This window comes from Pelobates fuscus, chromosome 4, assembly GCF_036172605.1.
Source record: "Pelobates fuscus isolate aPelFus1 chromosome 4, aPelFus1.pri, whole genome shotgun sequence".
Lineage (NCBI taxonomy): Eukaryota > Metazoa > Chordata > Amphibia > Anura > Pelobatidae > Pelobates > Pelobates fuscus.
In genome coordinates, this window is record NC_086320.1 from 349,925,201 (window position 1) to 349,945,262 (window position 20,062).

A 20,062-nucleotide genomic window follows, 5' to 3' on the forward strand; every position below is an offset into this window, starting at 1 on the left:
ACAGAGAAACGAAAGTGGAACTTACACACAGACACAGAGCTTGCCGCTTAAGGACATAAAACTTTAGCTGACAGTTAGAATAACCCTTTAAATGCTGGCTAGACCTCCTAGGTAATTATACCTATAGTATAAGCCGACCCGAATATAAGCGGAGGCCCCTAATTTTACCCAAAAAAACTGGGAAAACGTATTAACTCTAGTATAAGACTAGGGTGGGAAATGCAGCAGCTACTGGTAAATTTCTAAATAAAATTAGATCCTAAAAAAATTATATTAATTGAATATTTATTTACAGTGTGTGTAAATAATGAATGCAGTGTGTGTGTATATGAATGCAGTGTGTGTATATGAGTGCAGTGTGTGTGTATGAGTGCAGTGTGTGTGTGTATGAGTGCAGTGTGTATGTATGAATGCAGTGTGTGTGTATGAGTGCAGTGTGTGTATGAGTGCAGTGTGTGTTTGAATGCAGTGTGTATGAGTGCAGTGTGTGTGTATGCCTGCAGTGTGTGTATGACTGCAGTGTGTGTATGAGTGCAGTGTGTATGTATGAATGCAGTTTGTGTGTATGAGTGCAGTGTGTATGAGTGAGTGCAGTGTGTGTATGAGTACAGTGTGTGTATGAATGCAGTGTGTGTGTGTGTGTATGAGTGCAGTGTGTATGAGTGCAGTGTGTATGAGTGCAGTGTGTATGAGTGCAGTGAGTGTATGACTGCAGTGTGTATGAGTGCAGTGAGTGTATGAGTGCAGTGAGTGTATGACTGCAGTGTGTGTGTGAGTGCAGTGTGTGTATGAGTGCAGTGTGTATGTATGAATGCAGTGTGTGTGTATGAGTGCAGTGTGTGTGTATGAGTGCAGTGTGTGCAGTGTGTATTAATGCAGTGTGTGTGTATGAGTGCAGTGTGTGTGTGTAGGAGTGCTGTGTGTGTGTGTGAATGCAATGTGTGTGTGTATGAGTGCAGTGTGTGTGATGCAGAGCCTTGGTGGGGGGGTGGGCATTTTTAATATTTTTTTTATTATTATTATTATTATTTTTTGTTATATTATTATTTATTTATTTTTATTATTATTTGAATTATTATTTTATTATTATTATTATTATTATTATTATTTTTTTTTTTTCATCCCCCCCTCCCTGCTTGATCCAGTGGTGGTCCAGTGGTATTGGCAGTTCAGTGGGTGGTGAGGGGGGCTGGCAGAGAGCGCTTACCTCTCCTGCAGCTCCTGTCAGCTCCCTTCTCCTCCGCGCTGGTCCGTGCAGCTCTTCTGTCAGCTCACACTGTAAGTCTCGCGAGAGCCGCACTATGACCCCGCGGCTCTCGCGAGACTTACACTGGGAGCTGACAGAGGTGCTGAACGGACAAACGCGGAGGAGGAGAGAGCTGACAGGAGCTGCAGGAGAGGTAAGTAACCGCACACAGCCCCCAGTCTGTATTATGGCAATGTAAATTGCCATAATACAGACACTGACTCGAGTATAAGCCGAGTTGGGGTTTTTCAGCACAAAAAATGTGCTGAAAAACTCGGCTTATACTCGAGTATATACGGTAAGACCTAGTCTCATGTAATTTTAAATAAAACCATCCAATAAGAGTAATCTACCATATTCTATAAGCAGAATTTTAACTTGCCTAAACAGATAGTTTATCTTATTTTAGAGCAAATCAATAAACCTGGATAAATATCACGATATGCTAACGTGATATTTTTACATTAATATATATAATTATTCTTTTCTATCTGCAGAATAGAATGCTTAATTATATATTCTTTAGTAACTAAGATTTCTAAATATCGAAATCTGATCGTGATTTATCCAGTCATATATCATGCTATTAGAAAATTTTAATTAATTTAGATTAATTAAATGAAACCAGTATAATTACCAGTTAAAGAGATGTTCTCATCAGATGTTCTCAGGTATTCTCAGGAATTTAAATGTCATGGGTCTCTTTCTCTATCTCCTGACTTAGCCTGCTTCCAACTGCTTCCTCTGCATACCTCTCTCTTCCCTTTGTCTTATTTTTTTTAAAGGGAAAATTCACTAGGTGATAGACCAATAGAAAACTGGAGGTGTGGTTACCTTCCAGATAGCAATTTAAGTATTTGGTCTATAGAGGGCAGTCTCGTCCCACTAAACATTCCTATGCAGGAAAGAGTTAACTTTTCCTGGTGGCTATTTTGACATCATTTAGCTTATCTTTATGGTTATTTATAATTTAAGTTTACTGTCAGTTCAAATAGTTTTTTTTAGGCTTTCTTCAGACTATGTGTCTCCAATTCCTGCTGTAATTTCTAAAATGACAGTTCGTAAACTAAGTATGACCCCTAAACTTACAATGGGATGTTATACAATATCGAAAGTAAAATTAAATTATTTAATCTTCTCTGTCACAAATGTCTGGGTTTAGAATTAATTATATTCCATTAGCATTTAGACAGTCTGTCCATCCCCTGTTCTCATCTCTTATCAACAGGTTTGTATATACTAAGCATTCCTTTAGCTCTGGCAAAGTGGTTAGTTTTATAGAAAGGATAGCAATCTTGTGTCTTTTGTTAGCTTGAAGATAACAAAATGGAGTCTGCTCTGTTCAGAATGATTTAGGCAATATACACTTTAATTTCTATCATAGCACAATAGGTCTGCCGATATAAATACCCTGACAATCTTATCTAGTGTTCTGTAAATGATTACAGTATGTCTGCTGAGTACTAGGGGAGAGCTCCAATTCTGTTATTACATCATTTAGTAAATAGAAATGAGAAATCCATGTCTCGGTGACAAAGGAATATATTGTCATCACAGTGTTGCAAACAATACTAACTAACAATCCTATATCTAAGGCTTGCAAAGCAATGAAAGAACTAAATGACACAGTCCAACCACCATAACTACCTATGCATCTTACATCTCTGCCCCGTCTACCTGCTGTTGCTTACAATTGCATACATTTGTTCTGGATGAGGGAAGCTATAAAAAGAATGGCTAAACTAATAGTCTCCCTTCTAGGCTTTTCATTAATAATAATAATAATAATAATAATATATATAATAATATAATATTATTATTATTATTATTATTATTACTGGTATTTATATAGCGCCAGCATATTCCGTAGCACTTTACAATATTATCAAAGGGGGAGATTTAACAATAAATAAGATCATTACAAAAACTTACAGGAACAATAGGTTGAAGAGGGCCCTGCTCAAACGAGCTTACAGTCTATATCTACTTCCTCGACTAATCCGTTTGCTGCATCAGGAGTTTGAAAGGAAGTTATGTTTTGTTATATATTTTTCCATGTTTATTTTTAAATGTCTCAACCGTATAATGTGTTGACAAAAATGAGTTACTTCCAGTCTTCAGTGTCCCTTTAAAGAGTGCTCACTCGGCTGCTGAACGACTTTCAGGAGAAGAGAGCTCGGTCCAAGTCATGCAAGTACATTCTCCCTGCACAAGTTGTACAAAATTAATACCAGGAAGCTGGAACGCAGAGTTCTAATGACCTTATTGACAGCTCTCAGGGGCTGGCTCAGAGGTGCAATGATTTCAAAATCACTGTATTTCCAAGTCATTCTCGAAGATGAAAATAAGTGCAGAGTATTCGGAGCACCATCAACTTGGCAATTATGCAAGTGGTGCAGGTGCCTAGAGTAAACTTTTAAACTTATAGGCATTTTACCTTAGGATGACCAGTGGAAATACAGCCTGTATAGAAGTAAAATTACCCTCATATTTTTTTAATGCAACTTAACAAAAAAAGTTACTTTCCCTTAAAGAAATTTACCCCATAAATATTAGCGCAGCAAAAGTATGGTATAAGTAATTTATTCCCCAAAAACTGTACCACACATCACATACAATAAGTGGACCTCCTCCGTAAAGTGAACGGCCACTGCTATCATTTTACACACCGACCAATTAACTTTTTATCTATGTTAGGCTCTTGGCCGTGCTGTGGCCGATACATGTCATCGCCAATTATTGAGTTTGCTATAAAACATTGTCAAACACAAATCCGTGCTGGACTTTATGAACTAAAAGTCAGTTGATTGTCATTCTTCATAAATTTGGGAGAATACAAATTGTGACTCAACAGAACTGTTGATCAGAACCACATTCCTTTTTTTATTGGGGATGGTTATATATATAAAAAAATAAAAAGTACATACGTTAGAGCTGTGGACAGTAGTCCACATTCTTTATTTTAGCCAATGCAGCATTGAAGAATGTAAGAAGGTATGAGGCTAACATGGCCAGGTAGTAGTTAAACCTTGTTTTGTAGTGTCTAAAAACAGATTATTACAGTTCATAAAAAAAAAAAATAGGTCTACCTAATTTAAATAAATACATTTATTAATGTTATTTTTCAAACCAAAGACCTTCTTTCTGAAGACATTTATCCTATATACTTGTGAAACTCATATAAATCCCTTTAATTAAAATGTAGGTATATGAATAATTTATATTTCAATACGAATTTTAAACAACGCATTCTTATTTTTATTCCATTAATTCAGCCCTATAAAATATTTTATTACACAGCAGCTTAATTTATAGCTGTGCAGTAAATCAGTATTATTAGCATGGGTAACTTTGGTTATATTTGTGTGTTTAAAATGTATATGTTTGTTTATGCTGATGGTTCAATTTTCAGATATTTTAAGATTTATATAGCAGCAATTGCTTGCTTATTTCATATTTGTGGATATTTTGCATAGAATTGTTTTCGATTGAATGTATATCATGTTTTAATTTTCCAAACCGTGTGTTGTTAAATGACCTCACACCGTGCATTAAAAAAGTATTGATGTTATGATACTCTTTACACTTGATAAATCTGCCTCCCATTTTTCCTGAAGTGTGAGAGATTCTCCTGGCATGTCAGTAAAGGAAAAGGAGCCAAATTAATGAGAGCAGTGCTAATTAGTAGTTGCATACCTCCCAAGTGTCCTTATTTAAGAAGGACAGTCCCTATCATGAGCTCAAATTCCCCTGTACCTCTTCTCTATTCTAATATCTGTAAAATCTATTCTTTAGTCTAGAAAAAAAATTGTCTCAGAGGAGATATGATAAAATTATACAAATATACCAGGGGCCAATACAATCCATTGTGTGGAAATCTATTCACAAACAGGACTATACATAGGACACAAGGTCATGCATTTAGACTGAAAGATAGAAGATTTATTCTAAGGCAGAGGAAAGTTTTTTTTTTTTTTACAGTAAATAATAAGGATGTGGAATTCTCTGCCTGAAGAAGTGGTTTTATCAGAGTCTGTACAGATGTTTAAACCGCAGCTAGATGCATACTTGCAAATTATGTAATTTTTCACCTGTAATTATGTCATTTTTCACCTGTAGGGTAATAGCTTCTTGATGCAAGGATAAAACTGGCCGACATGCTGGGGTGAAAAAGGATTTTTACCCCTAGTTTGTTGCAAAATTGGAAATGCCTCAAACTGTTTTTTTTTTTTTTGCCTTCTTTTGCATAAACCGCAAAAAACAGACGTGAGGAAGGTTGAACTTGATGGACGCAAGTCTCTTTGCAGCCAATGTAACTGTCACTCTTTTTTGGGAGCTCCATATTGTTGGTGTTTTAAAGTGTATAACCGAGTTCCACAGCAATAACGCCCCCAGTAATGAGTCTTTAAACTACAATAAATGCGTTTAGAACTCTGTCTGTGTAAATAAAATACATTGTTCTTGTTCTGTGTTAAATTTTTAGTTTCATACATTGCTAAGTCACCTAATAGTCCTCAAAACAGATCTGTCACTGGCCATGTCCCACTCACACCCCTAATATTAAAGTGTCCCTCTGTGTCTAGTTGAAATTTTGGGAGATTAGTAGTTTCTGCCTGTTTTCCCAGTTTTCCGGCCTTAGGCATTTAGACGCCCTGTGCGAAAAATCTTCACAGCGCCCCCCCCCCCCCGTCATCCATGTATGCTGTAATGTTTGTGTTGTCTGTGTATGTGATAGTAGGTATGATGACTGTGTGTGATATGTATGCTATTTTTTTTTTTTTTTTTTTTTTTTTTTTTTAAATTCTTTATTTTATTAAGGCATGTATAAAGGGTACAAAATGAAGAAAAGGGAAATGCAGGGGTGTTCCATATTAATGGGATGGTAGAGAGGCAGTATTTAATTACATTTCCAGATAGTAAGTGCCTCATTTTTCTTTTGTATGACATTCAATATGAACAGGAACGTTATTTAAACAGTATAAATCAACATAAAGCATGATGTCAGAAATTAGCGTATTAAACTGTTGAGTGATATTTTAGTGGTGGATCGTCGACGTTAATACCTAACAAGAAGTGACCCTATTAGGCTAGCGATTTTAAGCAGAGGTATATTATAACGTCTTGTTATGTGGTGTATGTGTAATGGGCTTCCGTGGCAGTCGAGGTATGATGAGTGGGTTCCTGGTGGTGTCTTGTCAGGGGTCGGCTGCCTTCGTGGGACGTGTCGTCTGGCCACCCATGAGGGGTTGAAGGGTGGGTAAGTCAGTGGTGCAGCGTGTTTGTAGGCGTGTGCCTCTTAGGTAAGTGGTTGGTGGAGGGCGGTGGCAGAGGCCCCTGTCGTTCTTGTGTTCCCCTAACCTATGGGGAGACGGGGGGGGGGGAGGGGAGATTGTGGTTGGAATTAACGGGTTCGTCTGTTTGTGTGTCAGTGTTGGTGGAATATCTGGCGGTGTGTGCCATGAAACATAAAACACAAAGTTAAAACATGAAATTAAACCAAAACTAGGTACATTAGAAAAGAGAGAAGAACATGGAATATTCAGTTGCTACAGTCCGCTTTGCAGGGTGCCACTATATTGTGGCTCGGTGGTATGTAATTATTTCTTTCTTTGTCGCCAACATTGAGGAGGTGCACTAAAGTAGTGCCATTCAAGCTGTGATTAAGTCACTGAGTCTTGATCCTGAGATGGGTTGCGGTTCCGAGCTGGGACAAAGGGTGTCACATTGGGTATGTCCCATTGGTGGTGTGTTGCCGGTCTCGGTGGAGTTCTAGCGCCTCTCGTCAGGTCCAGGGCTGTGAAGAAGGTGGGGGCATCCGTTGGAGAAGACGCTGTGTGCACCTTTCTGTCTTTGATGACCATAAGGGTTCGGGACGCCGACCAGCGGTAGGCCACGCCAGCCTCTCGCAACTTAGTTGTAATAGGTTGCATGGTTTTTCTCCAGTGAAGTGTTGCCCTGGTGACATCCTGATAAAATGTCAGCTGGTGTGATTCGAAGTCCATGGGGGCCCGTTCTTGGAACGCTTTCATGAGCTTTTGTTTGTCTGTAACGGTTTGACATTTGAGAATAATATCCCTGGGCTGGCTCGTTGAAGCACGTTGTGGTCTATTGACCCTATAAGCTCCGTCCAGCGGGATTTGTTTAGCTTGTTTGGCGGGTAGGGATGTAGCCATCAGCCGCCTAAGGAAGTGCGGCAGTTCCTCCGCGGACACCGCATCGGAGACTCCGCGGATTTTTATATGTTTGCGCCTGCTCCTGTCATCCAGGGTGTCCACTCTGTGCGTCAGAGAGGAGTGCAGAGTTCTCATTTGTTGCACAGTGTCCCCTAGGGCTGCCAGGCTCTGCTTGAGATCGATCACGTCTTCCTCCGTGACTTGTACACGGTCAGTGACCGCTTGTACTTCAGTTTTTACTAGGGCGATGTCTGTGTCAAATAGTAGCTTGATTCTATCGTAAAGGTCTGCAATGTCCTTTTTAGTGGCGTGTGCTGGGCTTGGGGACTCTATTACAGCGGCTGTTGCTGTGTCTGGGTTCTTGCTGCCTTTCCCCTTCCCCTCTTCAGGCTCCTGAGGCTCTATGGTGTCTGGGACGGCTGGGGGTGGTGAGAGTTCTGCCGTTTTGGGCCTGGAGCATTTGAGGAGCGTCCCTATATCTCTCGCCTCTGGGATGGGTGCCCCTGTCTGTTTTTGCGTTTTTCGGCCCATGATTGGAGTGTCAGGGTCGTTTTGGAAGGGGTGTATGTACTCACTCCAGTCTGCGAGGAGCTCGGCGTGGTAAGTTGCGGCCTTCAGGCTTTCAGACCGGAGTTTCTGCCGGGTCTTGCGGGGTGGAGCCGAGGCGGATCCGAACCGGAATGGCATGGGTCGATGCAGCAGGGGTTCCCCTTCCCGCTGTAGGCGTTTGTAGTCGGCGGCTTGAAGTTATTTTCGCCGTTTTCGGCGTTTTTAGGCAGTTCGTAGCGGAGCTGTCTGTAATGGCGTCTAGGCTGTAGCGGTGCCAGGCCACGCCCCCTGATATGTATGCTATGTGTGATATTTGTAATGGGTGTATTAACAGTGTGTGATATGCGTGTATTGGTTGTATGTGACACACACACACACACAGAGTCAGACGGCCATACACACACACAGGAAGACATCCACACACACAGGCAGACAGTCATACACACACACACACACACACACACACAGAGTCAGACGGCCATACACACACACAGGAAGACATCCACACACACACACACACACACACACACACACACAGGCAGACAGTCATACACACACACACAGACCCACAAAGGCAGACAGTCTCACAGACACACACAGACACACACAGGCAGACAGTCAGTCATACACACAGACACAGACAGTAATACACACAGACACACACAGTCATACACACAGACACACACAGAGGCAGACAGTCATGCACACAGACAAACACGCAGACAGCCATACACACAGAGGCAGGCAGCCATACACACAGAGGCAGTCATACACACAGAGGCAGTCATACACACAGAAGCAGTCATACACACAGACACACACACAGAGGCAGACAGTAATACACACAGACACACAGTGGCAGACAGTCATACACACACACACACACACACATGCAGATAGTCATACACACAGACACACACAGGCAGACAGTCATACACACACACACACACACACACACACACAGGCAGACAGTCATACACACAGACACACAGAGGCAGACAGTCATACACACACAGACAGTAATACACACAGGCAGAGAGTCACACTCACCTGACAATCCCACAGTTACCTGTGGAGTTCATTGTGGAGGCAGTGCAGCTCCTGGTGACTGTTTGGTGGGGAAGCAGGGACTCCTTCCTGCTTCCCCTGCAGCAGTTTTCCGGTGCTTTTAGCTCCGCCCCCGCCGCATGGTAAGCTCCGCCCCCGCTGCAAATTTGAAAAAAAATAAAAAAAATGTTTGTTTTTTTTTAAATCCCAGCCGGCTGTGCGGCCGCACGGCGCCCCCTGCTACATGGCGCCCTGTGCGGCCGCACAGCTCGCACACCCCTAAGGCCGGCCCTGCCTGTGAGTGTGAGTCCCATCAGTCTGTGTGTTTGTCTGCGTTTTCACATATGTGTGTGTGTGTGTGTGTGTTGTATTCCAAGGCTTGAGTGGTAGGAAAGGCATTTAAGGCATTCTGTTTGTGTCTCTTTTGTGGTTTATTTTATTTTTTATTATGTTTTATTGAATATATATTATAACTACGTGTATAGTTAATTTCATTCTCTTTTATTCTACCTATATTTGATCAATTTTCTACCTAACCATTACAGTATATACAAAATATTTCCCTGGATTGGTTTGAAAACTTGGAATTTTTCTTGGAATCCGTACAGATATTTATTTATTTATAAAATATTTTACCTGGATGGATACAGTAAAACTTCAGTAAAGCATATATATATATATATATATAGGAATATAAAATAGTGTTGGTTTATTAATGACAGAAGAGTAAAAACACAAATGAACAGTTATACACAAATATATGTTATATTATTATTAAATATTAAAATTGGGGTCGGGGGGGAGCGAAAGCAGGCCCGGACTGGCCATCGGGCACACCGGGCAAATGCCCAGTGGGCCGTGGTGGCCATGGGCCGAGGCCGGCAGAGGAAGTCCCAGGACCTCCCCTGCCGGTCTATGCGGGGCCGGCACTATCTGAGCGCCGGCCCCGCTGTTTTCAATGAAGGGCCGGTGAGGAGATCAAAGATCTCCCTCACCGGCCCACTTGGACAGTCCTGCGGCACATGCGGCTGGGGAGGGAGGTAGAGGACCCGGCGGAGCTCTATCTTGCAGCTCCGCCGAGTTCCTCTCGCGAGATCCGGCGCGTTGCCATGGCAACGACCGGATCTCGCGAGAGTGAACTCTCGCCCGCAGGCTAGAGTTCACTCACCACTGGACCACCAGGGATGCTGTCGGAGTGCGAGTTCCGGTCCCCCCCCTCACTCTCCCAGGTTCCAGCGTGCCGGTCCCCCCCTCCCAGGCTAAAGGTAAGAAGGGAGGGGGGGGACATTATAACTGCTTAATTTTTATTTTTTTACCCCCCACACACACACACAATCCATTCAAACATTCACACACAGCACTCTCACTCCCATCACACACAGCACTCTCACTCCCATCACACACAGCACTCTCACTCCCATCACACACAGCACTCTCACACCCATCACAGCACTTTCACACACAGCACTCTCACACCCATCACTCTCACTCCCATCACACACAGCACTCTCACTCCCATCACACACAGCACTCTCACACCCATCACAGCACTTTCACACACAGCACTCTCACACCCATCACAGCACTTTCACACACAGCACTCTCACTCCCATCACACACAGCACTCTCACTCCCATCACACACAGCACTCTCACTCCCATCACACACAGCACTCTCACTCCCATCACACACAGCACTCTCACTCCCATCACAGCACTTTCACACACAGCACTCTCACACCCATCACTCTCACTCCCATCACACACAGCACTCTCACTCCCATCACACACAGCACTCTCACACCCATCACAGCACTTTCACACACAGCACTCTCACACCCATCACAGCACTTTCACACACAGCACTCTCACTCCCATCACACACAGCACTCTCACACCCATCACAGCACTTTCACACACAGCACTCTCACACCCATCACACACAGAACTATCACACTCAGCCCTCACAAACATCATCCACAGCACTATCAGACTCGGCACTCTCACACACATCACATTTAGGACTCAGGCTAGAGTTCACTCACCACTGGACCACCAGGGATGCTGTCGGAGTGCGAGTTCCGTTCCCCCCCTCACTCTCCCAGGTTCCAGCGTGCCGGTCCCCCCTCCCAGGCTAAAGGTAAGAAGGGAGGGGGGGACATTATAACTGCTTAATTTTTATTTTTTTACCCCACACACACAATCCATTCAAACATTCACACACAGCACTCTCACTCCCAGCACTCTCACTCCTATCAGACTCGGCACTCTCACACACATCACATTTAGGACTCAGGCTAGAGTTCACTCACCACTGGACCACCAGGAATGCTGTCGGAGTGCGAGTTCCGGTCCCCCCCCTCACTCTCCCAGGTTCCAGCGTGCCGGTCCCCCCCTCCCAGGCTATAGGTAAGAAGGGAGGGGGGGACATTATAACTGCACATTTAGGACTCACACACACATCACACTCAGCACTATCACAAAACACATCATACACAGCACTCTCACACACATCACACTCAGCACTCACACCCATCATCCACAGCACTATCACACTCAGCACTCTCACACACATCACACTCAGGACTCACACACATCACACTCAGCACTATCACAAAACACATCATACACAGCACTCTCACACACATCACACACATCACACACTAGATTCCTTGTAAGCAAACACATACTACACCCCTAAACACACACTGTCTACAAACACTACATCACATATACACACACACACACACACACTATAGCCTGTATGCACACACTTGCTACATCCCCTATACTCACATTCTCTACAGACCCTAGCCACATATTCATTACATTACACCACAAACACAACACGACTAAAACCGACCTTATTACACAATACCACACCACAATCAGCTCACTCTATACACACACACACAATCCCACAAGCAGGCTCCAAACACAGCACAATACTCTTTCCTGGCATTTTTGTCTCCTGGTATCCATTTATAGAGACACCAGAGACAAGTTGCAAGGAAACACAGTGCAAGCATGTTATTAAATTTGCTTGCACTGTGCAGAACAAATACAGGGCTTTTTTCTCATGCTAGAGCTCTTTAGCAGAGCTCTGCGCATGGTCTGCCCTGGCCTGCACTTTGAGAAGGGGGCGTGTTTGTCGTTAGTGACGACAAAACACACCCTCTCTGCCCCGCCCCTTCTTAGTGGGCCGCTGTGATAAAAAAATGCCCGGGCCGAATTTTTATCCCAGTCCGGCCCTGAGCGAAAGGTATGTTTTAAAAAAAAAATAAGGCTTTAAAAGTAAAGCGAACAGAGAAAAAAAACTTTTATAAGTGTCCCTTTAAGTGATTTTAAGGGAAGGTCATCCAGATACATAATCATGGTTTTCCTCAGTAACTAGACACTAGGGACTCGTATTTTATGAAATCCATGCCCATAATTCTACTCATAAAAAATGACTGACCCTGGTACCAAAGGGGCCAGCCTATAATTTGCCTATAACGCATTCTTCTCCTGGACATTATTGACCAGAGGGACATGGTTTAGCCTGGTTACACAGGAGATTTTCAACTTATCGAGTTACGTACATCATTCCATTCCATGGATTTGTGTATAAAATAGTTGCCTTAAGGTGAACAGCTACTTCTAGATGGTTCCATGCATTAATTAATTTTGGATCGGTTAGTAGTCACTCTGTAAACAGCACCTGATATATACCTTTTTAAGAAGCAGAATATTCTTATATCACATACTCTATTACAGACAGAAGGTATCGATGTACTCCCTGACAGAAGCATGCTATCTTCTTACCGTCAAAATAGAAGAAAGGTCCAGGCACTCCAAGGTACAAACCAGGCAATTTTTTTCAACCCACTCCATCAAAAAAAAGTGCCTGGTTTGTACCTTGGAGTGCGTGGACCCTTCTTCTATTTTGTTACTCAGCATTTGGTCTCTGGTACTGAGACTGTCCGAGTTGCACCCAGCTACATACTACTTAAAAGGGACAAAGTGCAGTTCCACACCCAACAATGTCAGACACAATTTATGTTTATACATGTCAGCCAATGGCGTAGAGATGTAAACTGACAAATATATTTGCTAGTAATTAGACTGATGCAGTGAATATTAAACTTCTTGTACTTTAAATGTCAGGCGAACCTTGCAGTGATACATTTTAAAGTAAATCAGGCATATGTCTAAAACAAATACTCAAGGCAACTCTCTGTATCTCTATGCATCAATAGTTCTCCCCAAAAGAACCATCACAAAAATAAAGAATAGCGAGGAATGGACCTCGGCTACTCCTAGAAACATAGACCAATTACATTTCTTCTTAGTGTGTTCGAACCGACCTGTTGCCTTCTATATGTTATTGAATTATATCATTTAGACATGATGGAACATTATATAGATCAAACTATCTTCACATAAAGATAATTCCCACTTACTAAATAGAGTGAAAGAAAATATTATAAATTATTATGATTATTTTAATTAAATGGGGGAAAGGAATTAAATTGATGAGCGGGAGCAGAGGGAGTACAAAGAAGCCAGGAATGTGGAATATAATGAAACAAACAGAGGGCACAGATGGGAGAGTATGGAGAAAGAGAAGTTTAAAAGGGTGGGAGTAATGGCAAAATATTTAGGCAGACTGTGAATTGAGAGGTAGGGAAAGAAACCTTGAGGAGAGACAGAAAGGAAAATGCAAGCGGAGAATGAGGATGGAAAATGTGAGTGAAGACCAGTTGAAAAAGTTTTTAAGAAGCTATTGAAGATTTGGAAGCCGAGATGCCTGCAGAGGTGGGTTGATACTGGGATTAAAAGAAAAGGAGCTGAAAATACAGGGAAGAGAGAGGCTGTGAGTGAGGAGGAAGCGACAGAAGACACTCTGAAAGGGGATGGTGGACATAAAGGGATTTACCAAGGATGGCAAAAATCGAAGCACTAGGCACGTACCCGCGTTCTGTTTTACAAGCAGACCAGTACCGTGGAGTGACACCCAGTTTGAATAAATGATTGTAATACCATTGGGTTTGCTAAATAAAGTGGTCCATGCAGATATTTTGACAAGACAACACACTTCATATATTAAACCAGTAGTGACAGGCATAGCTGCATAATGTTGACTCTATATTCCCAGAAAATTCCATGAGTCCTCATTAGAATGAATGTGAAATCTACACAGGCAGAATCATTACAGAGAACAAATCATGCTCACTGACACAGTTTCATTGTACCAAAGGATGACGGAAAATATAGCATGAAATTAAGTTATTTATAAATACTGTGTATTGCCCTGTCTCTGTCTTTTTTACGAAGGCATTTGTCAAGCTAATGTGACTAACCCCCCCCCCCCCCCCCAAAAAAAAAAAAACAGATACAAATCACAGGGGATCAAAACAGGAGAAATGTACAAGGCCAGTTCTATTAAATGCTGCTCAAAAACTGGTCCAAGGGATACCATATGGTAAAAACTTAGGATATACAGCACAAAAACATATGAGAAAATATATCAAACAATTTAGCAGGCAAATAGAGCACATAATATCATGTGTGCATGGCAAAGGCAGGCAAAAGTAAACAGTCCACAACAAAACTTTAGTTGTGCCAACAGATTTGAAAAAAGTCTGTAAGCGTCATATGTATGAATGACTGAAAGAAATCAGTGTTGCACTCGGTGCTGCGTGCTACAAATGAGTTACTGTAGCAAATCAGATGTTCTAAAGTACCCCGTATAAAATAAATGAATTATAGGTACAAATATAAGATCTGCAAAATAAATCACATTTTAACCATATGTTAGGTAGTGATTATTGCAAGAAAAATTCAAAGAAAATCCGTACCCGGCCTAAATTGTGCATCCGGGGAGAGAAAAATACATAAAAACACAGTGTTCACTTAAAAATCACAAATTTATCAAAAACGGGATTAAAAACCTACAAGGTATAACTGCAAAGGTTGCATATCGGGGAACCCAGCCTATAATTCCAACTCATTCACTCAGAGCTGGCTTCTTATAGACTACATGTGCATGATGGAATATAAATGAAGACTGCGTTCCAAGCTGCCAACCTCGGTTTTAGAACTACTTTGTCGTTAACTTTGATTTTCTTATTTACAGTTTCTTTTCAAGGCATCTCAATTGTCCTTTGTAGTGCTTTAAGAATATTAGAATCATATCCTTAATCTCTAAATTGCTGTTTCATTTTATTCAAATAGGAGACACATACCTCTGGAACAATTCCTTTTAATCCTCCTGAATTGGCCAAAAGAAACGTTGTCCAGCCATGATTTTTTTTTTTTTATGGTGGCTATTGGCTGGAATGGAATTATTACATGATAACGTCTATAATAAAAAAACAAGGACGTTTTATCTGAATAGAATTTTTAAACATATTTTTATATACAGCTACTCTTTGGTCCTGGCTTCAAATACCAATTCAATTATTTTATTTTAAAATCAACATTTTCACAAGCACTATTGGTGTATATACTAGTGATAGCCTTCTTGTTTACAAACCTTCAGGATACCATGGTTAGCCAAGTATCATGGGAGAATCTAGCTCTCAAACATTCAGGAGGCCAAGGTTGGATATTACTGGTGTACATAAAGGTTCTGTATTGGTTAATACATGTGTCTAATACAGATGTATATCACCAAAGCTCACTTTTGTTTAGACAAACCATCCCTCACGTGCTTTACTTCTGTCAGAATATGTGCCAAATAAATAAATACCAGATTTATTTTTTTCTGTTGAATTTTTGAAACTCCGCTAAAGATGATTGGGTATTTTAGTGAATTTGGAATTACTAGAACTTCTAGTGTAAAGTATGGTGTTTGTCTCCACTTTCATAGAATTTCCGGAAATTAAGGTCCCTTCAGATTATAAACTCATTTGGCCTCTTATCTCTTCTTCATGTAAGTCAAACTTGTATTTAATTTGCTCGTATGACCTGTCCATCCATAATGAATGTATATAAATATAAATTGTAAAAAATCTTACATATGTGTCATTTAATTAATCTACCACAGCACAGCAACTCAACATTTTGGCACTAAAAAGGCTAGGGGATAGGTACCAAGTAGGAGCAGACTTATTGGGTTCTGTGGCCAATTGGTGACTGGAGAGTGCTCCCTTGTATTGTTAGTAGATACTGATGTACCTTGCTGTTACCATGGAAATGATGCTTAGAAGCGAATGGCAAAAAATGCATCGGTGATGGTCTGAATTAAACTTTCACCGTGAGCTTCAATATCTGCAGGGAACTTTTAATTATGTCTCTGTGCATCTCAATAGATGCCCACTTTGGGGCCGAAAGGGTTACAATTCCAAAATGGTAACTGTCCCCTAAAATTATACCGCATTCTTTCATAAATGAGGAACACATGAGTAATTCAGTATCAGTCATTTTAATCATATCTCTCAAATGCATAGTGATATTCATCACAAACGCAGAATTTTTGCATACTTTTACAGTAAATAAAAACTAAGGTCATCCCCCTTAAAAAAAAAAAAAAATAAACCTTTTGTTGAAGTTTAAAATTTAAAATTGTTTCCAGATTGCTAAACTGAGAAGAGATTGCTGATTTTTGCTTTATAGCTTGAAAAAAAAAAAAAGAGCAATATCTGCTTTCGCATCTGTATTTAATTAAGCTTTTAGGGATATTATAATGAAGAAATAAGAATAATAGAAATAATCTCTTTCTTTATTGAGCTGGTAATCAAAAATAAATTTAATATTGGACACAAGGAATTTCCAAACCTATCACATGGATATTGGCTTTATAGTCGCAGCCAACCATAACATTTTTTATTTTTACTGTTGTGTAGTTTTAGATGAATTTCCTTGTATATTTTCTTGGTAATGTTATGTATGACAAAATCAGGTATAGACCAGATCAATGAGTAATGCTTTGGCAAAATAGGACAGCTGGCAATAGCCGCTCTGTGGCTCTTTCACTAAACCAAGTTTTTTGTGTTTTTTTTTTTTCTCGTTTTTTTTATGGTAAAAATACATTAAAAAAAATTAGGGGGCAGGGGGCTGTTGTATTGAGGAAAATATTAGCGCACTATCTTTCAAGGGTTCTGGAAACAACAGAAACGATTGGTCTAAGGTCAGGATAGAGATATTTTTCCCAGAAATTGACATTTAATTTACCATTGTGCATCTTTTGTAATGCATTGTATTGTATTTTTGATAATTTTATATAAATTTATATTGTTAGTAAACTAAAGAGAGCCTGACGATCAAACATCTACCATCTTTAAAATACTGTATCTTTTTTCTAAGGGAAATAATATCAATATTTCCTGCTTTAAAATCTGGAAATGTTACGCGCTAATGAACATTTTTAACAATATTTGTAAAACTCTATAGCTTTGTCTTCTGTTTCCTGTAATACACACGTTTTGAACAGTTGCCGAGTGTAAAACGTCTCATCAATTTATGTGAAAGGCTCTAATAATATTTCCATGTATTTTATTTATTTATTTATTTATTTGTATTATTTTTTTTTTATCCGTGTAGATTATATTTTGTAAACCAAATGTTTTGACAAGATTCCCCTTGTAAAGTGTATGTGATTTCTTCAATAAAATGTATTTATTGCCACTCAAGATATAGTTCGGTGAGAGTCACACTACCAAGCTGCAAATACCGATATGCCAAAAGAGGTGCAGAGGGGAGATTCACAAGGTTATTTCACTAAAATGAGAATTGCCAGGAATTCAAAACTAATTTCAAATCCAAGGCCAAAGTAGCTGAACTGGAAGGAGAGTTGACTTGGAAACATTTTGAGGTTCAGCTACTTTGGCAGTAAGGGGTTTCTGCAACCCTTCTAAAACATGTTTACGGTTTAAGTTAATATGCCCTGCTGGGCACTATTTGTTGGGTCCCCCCTCCCCACCCACCTAAAAGATGGAATAAAATCTGGAAAAAAAACTTTTACTTTCCCAAGATCCAGGGCCAAACAATGCTCCCAGCACTGCATCCATTCCTGCATTCAACATCAACAAACTGCCTTGTGTGGTCCAATCAAAGGCTTCTCATTTTGCTGGCTCAGAGTGCATGCACCTGTTAGGGAGGGAGTAGGGAGGAGATTTGAAGAAATAAAATATCGGCTATGGAGTGAGGCGGGAGGGAGGGGAGAACAAGCTTTCTTTTGTAGGCATCCAGCATGGAAGGGAGACGCTGAAGTGGTCATGGTGTTTGGAGTAACTCTTTATACTTGAAATTACCTTTGAATTTCTGACAGTCCTCACTTCCTTAAAGGGACTCCCCAGTGTCAGGAAAACATATCTGTTTTCCTGGTACTGCAGGTTCCTGCAGTGCCCCTCTCCCTCCCACCCCCAAATCCAAGTTGCTGAAGGGGATAAAACCCCTTCAGTGACTTACCTGAATCCAGCGCAGATGTCCCTCGGCGCTGGGTCAGGCTCCGCCCCCGCTCCTCCCCCCCGCTTTCCTATGGCGATTCTGGCTACGCTGGAAGTCCTCATGCATAGCATGATGACGTCCAGCGCCATATAAAACACTTTTTGTGTTTTAAGAACACGGAAGTCCCTCTAGATGCATTGTTACATTAACCAAATGTTTGTGATTTTATATTGTACTTTATGCGAACTAGAATTCATGCATATGTTGATTTGGCGTTCATTGTTCTCCGATATCACAAACTAGATGCATCTGCTAATACTCTATTCTCGTTTTACAGGGAGAGGATGCACGCCATGGAGAAACAGATCGCAAGTTTAACTGGTCTCGTGCAAACTGCACTTTTAAAGGGACCCAGCTCTAAAGATGCTCATAGGTAAAATAAGCAGTGTTTCTACATGTTCCCACTTATATAAGATGGTATAAGAAGGTGTAATGATCAGTATGCAGTGCAACAAAAAAATTAAAACCTAACCATACATGTAATTATGTATTAAGTACATTTAATTATTCTAAAATATAACCAACCATAGAATGCAATGCACTGACAATCCTATTGAGTGTAGCCTCCTTGAAAATATATATATAAAGCTTTCACAACACTTTGCTCTAGCGGTAAAGTAGCCCACCAGAATATAATTTAAAAGTGCCAAAAATAGTCAATATATATATATATATATATATATATATATATATATATATAACCAATAGGTTACAGAGGCGATAATCTGTTCCTTCACCCCCTCAAATCCAGTTAGCCAGCTAGGGAATTTGGAAACATGCTAACTTCTGCAGGCAATTGGCCATATTTATCAAAGAGAAAAGAGGCACTTTCTGGGGACAAAAATGCTAAATAAGAATGACACTGATTGGCTGAGGGTGCTGGATTATCCTCGGAAACCCCAAAGGACTATAGGCAGCCTTACCACAAACTGTGAGTGACCCTCTGTTATAGTCAGTAGTTATGTTGAAGATAAACTCATGGATACAAATCAATATATTATTAAAATTGCAGAGTCTCGTCACACAGACATTCTCGGCGTTTGTTTTAACCTAGCATCCTCTACAATCTGTCCCTAAGAGCAGTGCATTCTGGGATAATTTAAACATGATGATAATTGAGGTTCAGCCCTGTTTTCAGTCAGACAGACACCACAATGGAACACACGGCAATAATTGTTAAACTTAATGTAAAGATAAAATTCTTAACATTGGTAAATGGGTCTTTCGTATGTTGTGCAAGATAGCGCTCCTTTTAGAATTTGTTCATATTGGTCAAATAGAAGTGATGAATAATTTGACTTTTTCATTGTTTCTTTTTTCAGTGAAAAAGTCTTAAAATCTGCAAACTGCAACAGTGAAAGCACAGACAGTACAGGTATGTATGGTTGGCGGCAGATTTATAAATGAATGTGGTTTGTGGACATGACATATCTATCTGTGGCCTCTGGTGTAACACAGTTCATAATATGTATATATTCTAAGATGCTGTAAAATGGGCGAGTTTGGTGTTCTTACAACAGACTCCACCACAGAGCATTGACTGGTTCTTATTGAATAATGAAAGGGACACTCCACTGCCTAAATCTTAAAAAAATATACAAAATAAAAGAGAAAAT

General features: G+C 40.5%; 1 protein-coding gene across 17 annotated transcripts in view; it reads left to right on the forward strand.

The window, feature by feature from the left end:
- The window catches only part of KIAA1217 (KIAA1217 ortholog), a 591,389-nt gene that overhangs the window by 540,177 nt on the left and 31,150 nt on the right, over positions 1–20,062 (forward strand). For all 17 annotated transcript variants that reach the window (XR_010090786.1, XR_010090787.1, XM_063452543.1 and 14 more), the window contains 2 exons: positions 18,724–18,819; positions 19,769–19,821. Coding sequence is in view for 15 of the 17 variants with exons in the window: in XM_063452543.1 (XP_063308613.1) it covers positions 18,724–18,819; positions 19,769–19,821 (149 nt within the window). In the remaining 2 variants the exon portion in view is untranslated. The remainder of the gene's footprint in view (positions 1–18,723; positions 18,820–19,768; positions 19,822–20,062) is intronic.